This window comes from Salvelinus sp. IW2-2015, linkage group LG36, assembly GCF_002910315.2.
Source record: "Salvelinus sp. IW2-2015 linkage group LG36, ASM291031v2, whole genome shotgun sequence".
Lineage (NCBI taxonomy): Eukaryota > Metazoa > Chordata > Actinopteri > Salmoniformes > Salmonidae > Salvelinus > Salvelinus sp. IW2-2015.
Window position 1 is genome coordinate 16,243,292 of NC_036875.1, and position 9,699 is coordinate 16,252,990.

General features: G+C 42.8%; 1 protein-coding gene across 1 annotated transcript in view; it reads right to left on the bottom strand.

Annotated features, from left to right (window-relative positions):
* The window catches only part of LOC111959243 (insulin-like growth factor-binding protein 2-B), a 30,947-nt gene extending 27,621 nt beyond the window's left edge, over window positions 1-3,326 (bottom strand). The window contains exon 1 of the mRNA XM_023980724.2: window positions 2,929-3,326. Within this exon, the coding sequence (XP_023836492.1) occupies window positions 2,929-3,286 (358 nt within the window). The 5' untranslated portion in view covers window positions 3,287-3,326. The remainder of the gene's footprint in view (window positions 1-2,928) is intronic.
* Window positions 3,327-9,699: the final 6,373 nt, after the last annotated feature.

The following is a 9,699-nucleotide window of genomic DNA, read 5'->3' on the forward strand; positions in this document are numbered from 1 at the left end:
TGAACACAGATTATCCCGTCTTCAATTTTATCTATTATTTACGTAAAAAAATACCTAAAGTTGTATTACAAAAGTAGTTTGAAAAATTTGGACAAAGCTTACAGGTAACTTTTGAGATATTTTGTAGTCACGTTGTGCAAGTTGGAACCGGTGTTTTTCTGGATCAAACGCGCCAAATAAATGGACATTTTGGATATATATCGACGGAATTAATCGAACAAAAGGACCATTTGTGATGTTTATGGGACATATTGGAGTGCCAACAGAAGAAGCTCGTTAAAGGTAAGGCATGAATTATATCTTTATTTCTGCGTTTTGTGTCGCGCCGGGAGGGTTGTAATTTATAGTAATTTATAGTAATTTATTTGAATTTGGCGCTCTGCATTTTCACTGGATGTTGGCCAGGTGGGATGCTAACGTCCCACATATCCCAGAGAGGTTAAAGGCTTCCAGGTTGGAGTCCCGCTCCTTGAAAGCGGAAGCTCTACCCTTTAAGTTCAGTGCGGATTTTTCCTGTAATCCATGGCTTCTGGTTGGGGAATGTACGTACGGTCACTGTGAGGGTGATGTCATCGATGCACTTATTGATGAAGCCAGTGACTGCTGTGGTGTACTCCTCAATGCCATCAGAAGAGTCCCAGAACATTCCAGTCTGTGCTAGTAAAACAGTCCTGTAGCTTAGCAGGACTAAATTGTGCATCATCAGTATTCGTTATACATCACCAGTAATACCTGGTTTGCATACCTATTCTTGCCTTAGCATTTACTGGTAGATATCATGACTTGGAACATCTTTCCTACTGCTTTCCTCCACGCAACAACCAGCTGTTTGAGAGCTGCATGCTGTCTCTGCCAAACAGATTATCTATAGGCTATATGTGTGCAGCAAGCATGTGATAAATAATCAACTTAACAAATGAACAGCTTTGGGAATCCATCTGTTTTTTTATCAATTACATAGCCTCGATAAAAAATAACATGATTACATTATACTGTATTTATTGGCGCAAGCGGGCCACTGACGGGGATGATCGACTGCCTTGGAGGGTTTCCAAAACCTTCCCTGTATGTTGGTTTAGCCCTGACACACACAGACAGGGGCATTCCCGTGCCTTYGTTTCCTATTCAGAAAGTTGGATTACTTTTGGTCAATTGCACATTACTGTTTAAATAAATCATGATGATAAAAAAAGGAACTTTATAACCAAAAACTAATGTGACGAGATAAAAAATTGGTAGCTTGGTAAACTATATTTTGAGAGTTGCTTCCCCACACTGTTAATGGATATGCATTTGGACTTTCTCCCTGACTTTCTATTTTCATATGGACTTTTTCCAGAACTTGCCACTGGGCTAATGAAGGCTGTGTTTGAAGCTTTGGTCTACCAGACATTCTGAGCATTGGGAGGAAGTCTGGTGAACAAGATTATGATGTGCATAACTTGGCTAACTAATGCTAACAAGTTGCTACAGTGTACAGCTACTATTGCGAGCTCTGCCTTCATAACATATTTGATTCGTTTGGAAATTGACCTTTTCAACTAGTCTCCATACCATTTTGACCTCTAAAAGGCTCAGAATTCTCATTTCTCCGGGCACATAACTTTTCCTTTCGGAACAGGTTAAATCTAATGCTAATGGAGTTCAATAAAGGTACTAACATGCAGTTGCCACCCAGAGCGCACCCTCTCTATCTTTACAGATGTTAGATCTTAATGTGATCACCCTATTGTTACAGGAAATGTCCTGCACAGCTAGAAATGCAAACCTTTAGTGTTTTGAGGTTTTAAAAGGCTTCTAAAGTTAGTCATTTCCACTTTATAATGTCTGATTTAATTAGAATCCACACAATAATTCACATGATTTTCCTGCTGTGAGAAACTGGTCAAATTAAGATCCTATATTTGTAATCTCTCTCTCTCTCTCTCGCTCTCGCACAAAAAGCACAGACATGCAGTAATTAACCACCTGTAGGGGTGTCAGCACACCAAGTCTGAGTACACCATTACCTGCAGGGCTACAAGGGCAATCCCTGTTCACAGACAACACATAGAGAAGGAGGAGAAAGAGAGGAAGCATGAGACAATAAAGAGGCTAAAAAGTTGTAACAGACCTATGGTCTGTTGTTTGCAATCAACATGTAAAGACAGTCACTATTAGCTCTTCCCAATCTGGGAAACTTTTTGTCAGAACCCACTGTTTTTCAGAGACTGAATGCAGTTCCAGCCTATGCAATGTGTGCTCAGTCAGATGAGGACACATCTTCAAACATCCACCCAAGCACAGAATTCCTTGAAAATGATGAGTTCATCCAGAGTGTACTGTATGTACTCTGAGGTTTTGTGCGTGTATTTTGGTACGAAAGCACATGAGTTCGTACAGCTTTCTCCCATTGCTGCAAGATGTGTTGTCATGCCAATAACAGCAACAGTTATCAAACAAACACATGATGGAGGGAGGGAGATGGATGGAGGGGGGAGCTATGTGTAGGAATATGACCTGCTACCTAATTAAAGATAATTTAGAGAGCCTCAAGCTTACAAGACACCTGGCACCTGATAGTGCCTCTTTTACACTTGACTGGCTCATGAAATGGAAATCTGATGTGAAGGGGATGCTGCATGTGAGATGGCACCAAGTTACTGCCAGCAGCATTAATCTTTGACCTGTGCTTTGGGCATTAAAAAAAGTGGGAAAATTGTTTTAAATACATGTTTTGTCATTTACACCTAATAAGGGGACGTCTTGGGGTACTGATTTCTAATGGAAACATTTAGAGAAGCAATAGATCTCCAGTATACCAGCCTATGACATTCAGCAGATGCCACGCACTTCAATATTGTGGCCGATTAAAGACATGTTTAACACAGAATACTTGTTACCCTACAATAATGATAACCTTCTCTTAGCGACAGTCTAGTTACTTACCACTCTTGTCCTGATGCTCTTGAGTGAGGTTGGGTACCGGGTCTACTTTGTGTGAGCATCGTCCTAACCCCTGAACCAGCTGCTCCAAGGGCAATTCTGAATCTGCAGTGGGATAACAACGCAGCCCTGTGGAACACCTCGGTGTGCMACAGAATTCGCCTTCTAACCGGGAACACACTGGGCAGCAGCCACAGCCGGGCTCCCTGACTATCTCAGTACAGGTTGTAGCAAGCTTAGGACATGCAGCTTGGCGCTCCGCAGCACAGCTCGGACAATGGAATACCATGTCCCCGAGCAATAGACCCGGCAGAGCAAGGAATGTAAGCAGCAGCAAACTGCAGCCATAATATAGCACCATTCTACCTTTAGCTGTACTGTCTAATAAAGAGTAACATGGATAGATAAGGATGTAAACTTTGGGTCCAAAAGTGGAACTGTCAACTGTGTTAGCATAGTAAACAAGTGGGAGACCCAGTGGTGCAATCTGCAGGGTCCTATCAACTGTCATGTTTCTGATATTGTATGTCAAAAAGGCAGATAATTAACTACATGTAGCTTGTAGTGAGTTGTCTCTTGCATAACCTTAGTGTGCAATAGATAACGAATTATTGAAGGAACAAATGATCAAATGTCAATATCTGAATAAATATGTGCATATGTTTGAATAGCCATGCTTCGACTATAGCAAGAGCTTGCTTTGTGCTTTCAAATGATATTATCTTTACTTACAACATTTCATATATTATCTTAGRCTGCACTGCTGTCCCGAGTGAAAAAGGATCCTAAGCATTAATACATTCGATTCAGCCATAATGTCAAGATAATTTTTGCTCTTCATGAGAGTATGTTTAAACAACAAGCAGCAGAGCAGAGAAACAGAACTTTCCAAGGGAATATTACAGCGTGTGCTGGGTGTCTGACATGACCACTCCATTTCTCGCATTTCCATTTACACTCAATTAAAGCTGTCCCANTGACCACTCCATTTCTCGCATTTCCATTTACACTCAATTAAAGCTGTCCCAAGGACCGAAATGGATCTCCATCCCCCATATGTCCCATTGATTTATTGGTAGCGAGTAGTGGTTGTTGTGCTTATCCAGCAAGCAGGCTTCTGTAAACTTATACAGGGTATCTGTGTCTCTTGGCCACCGCGGAGAGCAATGTTTGTTGACTCAAGGGGTCCAAAGATAGCATAGCCACTGTAGGAGCCTATCCTGCAGGGGCCTACGTTAGCAGATATTAATGAAGCTTATTTGTCTTAGTGGGTGCCTTCTTACTTTATAGCATGTACAGTTGAAGTCRGAAGATTACATACACCTTAACCAAGTACATTTAAATTCTGAATTTCACAATTCCTGATATTTAATCCTAGTAAAAATTCCCTGTCTTAGGTCAGTTAGGATCACCACTTTATTTTAAGAATGTGAAACGTCAGAATAATAGTAGAGAGAATGATTTATGCCAGCTTTTATTTCTTTCATCACATTCCCAGTGGGCCAGAAGTTAACATACACTCAATTAGTGTGTGGTAGCATTGCCTTTAAAACTTCTTATGGCTGCATCCCGCTACTGGGATCGATATGACAACAGCCAGTGAAAGTGCAGGGCGCCAAATTGAAACAACAGAAATCTCATAATTAAAATTCCTCAAACATACATGGGTCTTATATCATTTTAAAGGTACTCTTGTTGTTAATCCCACCAAAGTGTCTGATTTCAAATATGCTTTTCAGCGAAAGCACTACAAACGATTATGTTAGGTCACCACCAAACCACAATAAGCACAGCCATTTTTCCAGCGAAAGATAGCAGTCAGAAAAAGCAGGAATAGAGATAAAATGAATCACTAACCTTTGATTATCTTCATYAGATGACACTCATAGGACTTCATGTTACACAATACATGCATGTTGTGTTTGATAAAGTTCATATTTATAACAAAAAATCAGAGTTTACATTGGCGCGTTACATTCACTAGTTCCAAAAACATCAAGTGATTTTGCATAGCCACATCGTWTCAACAGAAATACTCATCATAAATGTAGATGATAATACAAGTTATACACATGGAACTATAGATATACCCCTCCTTAATGCAACCGCTGTGTCAGATTTCAAAAAAACTTTACGGAAAAAGCAARGCATGCAATAATCTGAGACGGAGCTCCAGAACAATAGCCAAATTAGCCACCATGTTGGGGTCAACAGAAACCAGAAAATACATGATAAATGTTTCCTTACCTTTGATGAACTTCATAAGAATGCAGTCCTAGGAATCCCAGGTCCACAATAAATGCTTGATTTGTTCGATAATGTCCGTTATTTATGTCCAATTAGCTACTTTGGTTAGCGCTTTTGGTAAACAATTCCAAAGTCACAAAGCGCATCCACTATAACGTGACAAAATGTCCAAAAGTTCCGTAACAGTCAGTAAAAACATGTCAAACGATGTATTGAATCAATCTTTAGAATGTTGTCAACATATATCTTGAATAACGTTCCAACCGGAGAATTAGTTGACTTCAGAAGAGCGGTGGAACAGAGGTCCTCCTCATGTGAACGCGCATGTGAAAGCGCATGTGAAAGCATGGTCAGCTCGTGGCAGACCTGACTAATTCCTGTCTCCTTCGGCGCCCCTTCACATTAGAGTCATCAGACAAAGTTCTATTGACTGTTGACATCTAGAGGAAGCCGTAGGAAGTGAAAACTCATCAATATCTCGCTGTAATTTCAATGAGAGCTTGGTTGAAAATCTGCCACCTCAGAAAAAATTCATACAGGAAGTGGAACTTCTCAGGTTTTTGCCTGCCATATGAGTTCTGTTATACTCACAGACATAATTCAAACAGTTTTAGAAACTTCAGAGTGTTTTCTATCCAATATGAATAATAATATGCATATATTAGCAACTGGGACTGAGGAGCAGGCAGTTTATTATGGGCACCTCTGTGCACTTTTCATCCAAGCTACTCAATACTGCCCCTGCAGCCATAAGAAGTTAAACTGTTTAACTTGGGTCAAACATTTCGGGTAGCCTTTCACAAGCTTCCCACAATAAGTTGGGTGAATTTTGGCCCATTCCTCCAGAAAGAGCTGGTATAACTGAGTCAGGTTTGTAGGCCTCCTTGCTCGCACACACTTTTTCGGTTCTGCCCACAAATTTTCTATGGGATTGAGGTCAGGGCTTTGTGATGGCCACTCCAATACCTTGACTTTGTTGTACTTACGTCATTTTGCCACAACTTTGGAAGTATGCTTGGGGTCATTGTCCAATTGAAAGACCCATTTGCGACCAAGCTTTAACTTCCTGACTGGTGTCTTGAGATGTTGCTTCAATATATCCACGTAATTTTCCTTCCTCATGATGCCATCTATTTTGTGAAGTGCACCAGTCGTTTTACTGTGGATATAGATACTTTTGTACCCGTTTCCTCCAGCATCTTCACAAGGACCTTTGCTGTTGTCATGGGATCGATTTGCACTTTTCGCACCAAAGTATGTTCATCTCTAAGAGACAGAACGCGTCTCCTTCCTGAGTGGTATGACGGATGTGTGGTCCCATGGTGTTTATACTTGCGTACTATTGTTTGTACAGATGAACGTGGTACCTTCAGGCGTTTGGAAATTGCTCCCAAGGACGAACCAGACTTGTGGAGGTCTACAATTTTTTTCTGAGGTCTTGGCTGATTTAATTTAGACTTTCCCATGATGTCAAGCAAAGAGACACTGAGTTTGAAGTTAGGCCTTGAAATACATCCACAGGTACACCTCCAATTGACCCAAATTATGTCAATTAGCTTATCAGAAGCTTCTAAAGCCATGACATCATTTTCTGGAATTTTCCAAGATGTTTGAAGGCACAGTCAACTTAGTGTATGTAAACTTCTGACCCACTGGAATTGTGATACAGTGAATTATAAGTAAAATAATCTGTCTGTAAACATTACTTGTGTCATGCACAAAGTAGATGTCCTAACCGACAAGCCAAAACTATACTTTGTTAACAAGACATTTGTGGAGTGGTTGAAAAACGAGTTTTAATGACTCCAACCTAAGTGTATGTAAACTTCCGACTTCAACTGTATATATACTGTACAGTATATGGTCAGCGGGTTGCCTACCTGGAATGAATCATAGAGGGCAGAGGAGGAAGCTGAAAGGCTAGTTTGGATAGTCCATTAATTACACGTGATGACTACCCTACCATGGGATTCATAATATGAGATATATATATATGAAATCTGTCAAACACCTATGAAACTATATGTAATTTACCCATGTAAACGTTAGCTTTCACATGAGCAAGAGAACTCTAGCTGGGAGCCAATGATGCATTATAATTTAAGGGTTCAAATAATAATTTGAGGGCTGGGTTTACGCCATTTGTTATAATTAAGTAATTGACCGTATCTTTGTAGACAGGTATGACTCTATGGTTAAATCATGATCACAACTGAGGATAGCCACAACATTTTTGCAGGATGGCACACTGAGCGACCGGGTGAGAGGGAGAACACTAGTGTACCTTTTCCAGTTGACATACTTTTCCACACTTAAACACCCTTCCAGCGTCTGACCTGGAGTGAGCACTGGCATTTCCGGCTTACAGAATAGCCTTACCTGTCATGCCTCTGTGTGCCGCRACATGGGACCACCAGCCTGGGAGGCCTCCTCTGGGCCCGGCATGTGAGGTAATGTATGTCTGTCCATCCATTCTCTTGTCACCATGTCTGTCGTTCCCTACCCTAACACCCAGCGGCCACTGTGGATCARACCTGGGTTCAAATAGCATTTGTTTTCTTTCAAATACTTGCGTTTGATTGAGTCTCCCTAGAGCGCAGATGGGCAGGATCTACACTTTTGGGACTATTCCGTGCATTGGTTCCACTGTGCCAGGCAAGCTCGATCAAGTAAAGTATTTCAAAAGAAAACATAATTTGAACCCAGGTCTGCCATGGATATACTGTCTTGGCTGTGGTTACTCTTTTGGCGCATTGACACTACACTTTAGCCCAGGGCTAAGAGCCACCTTAGCCCTGGGTTAAGGGATATGGTTAGCACCAACTTTTCGCGGTTAGCCCCAGAAACTTGGTGCCAAAATAGCCAGTGTATAACAAGAACAATGCCTAGAATTCTCACTGTCCAATCACAAAATTGGCACTTTCACTTAATTTACATATGCTTGAGATGCCAGTAACGCGTTCTGCATGAATTTATTTGTCAAAATAATATTATTTAATCCTTCCATCTGAGGACAAAAAACAGAGCACATTAAGAACAATGCAATGTGAAAAGGCCTTTTATAGGAACAGATAGGAATGCACATGATAGAAGAGACTTCCAGGAGGTTCTACAGTAATAACCTCAGTGTAGAGGCACAGGTATAGAATAAGCTTATACCCTCCCAAATAGCTTACCCTGACCATTAGACAGGGAAACAAACAACTAGGGGTAATTCCATATACTCAGACAGAGTGCAATAGCAGTCCCTGTACAGGCTATGGAGCCCCTGTGGATATCCAACAACTGTGTCTGTACTCACTGTCAGGGTCGTTTTGTCATTACCACATTCTTTCCACCCCCGAGTCATCTAATTAAGCATGACAAGCCCCAATATGCACAGGCAAGTTCAATGACAGGGGTGCGGATCTCTCTCCCCAGCATGAGGAGGGCAGGCGTGCAGGAGGTGGAGTCTTGGACAGCGGAGCGGCATGCCATGAGGACCATAGGCAGGTGCTTGTCCCAGTCACGCTGGTGTTTGGCAGAGACAATGGCCAGCTGCTGTCCAAGCGTTTTGTTGAAGCGCTCCACAAGGCCATAACTTTGAGGATRGAGCTTCAGGCCTGCGGCAGCCACCCTCTCCAGCACCCCTCCCTCTCCAGCACATGCCATAGTGCCTCCAGGGCTGACTGGAAGGAGCTGCCATGGGTCAGGATGTTGTTGAGTTATACCAGACACTCCTGTCGGGGGATGCCATCCAGCACCCTGTCCATCAAACGCTCAAAAGTAGCTGGAGCGTTGCACAGGCCGAAGCACAGAACCTTGATCTGCCAGTGTCCCCTGTTAGTGGAGAACACAGTTTTGGCTCTGGCCTCTGGGGAGAGGGGCATCTGCCAGTAGCCACTGCGGAGGTCTAGTGAGGAGAACTAGGAGGACCCCCTAACCACGTCCAGCAACTCACCAATACGTGGTATGAGGTATGAGTCCTTCCTGGTTACCTCATTCAGCCACCTGTAGTCCTCACAGAACCTCAGCTTGCACCCCTTCTTAGGAACCATGACAACTGAGGGCTCGATGAAGTTTGCCCGCTGCATCTCCAACACAGCCTTGTCTGCCACCTAATGGTGTGCCAGCGGGATATGGCGGGGACACCCAGGGGCTCATCTGTGTCGATCTCATGCTGCACCAGCTGAGTCTGACCCACCTCTTCCTCATTCAGCGCAAAGCGGTCTCTGATTTCAAACAGCAACTGCCACAACCGTTCCTGCTGCTTGGGGTCAAGACCAACACAGTTCCTCCCCTCATATCTCCTTCACTGCAGACAGTGTCCTCTCCTCTCCCATCTGGGGGGCATGGCCTAGGCTCACGGAGGGATGTGTCATGGAGGTAGCTGGGGGAATGTAACACACAGCCGTAGGTGACAGAGGAGCTGGGGAAAAGTCACACACAGTTGTGGGGGAGGGGGGAAAGCCATGAGTCTCTGCTGCTTTAACTGTTGGAGTAAAGGGTTTGTTTGGTTGAGTGAATGTGACATTAGGGGGGGGCGAT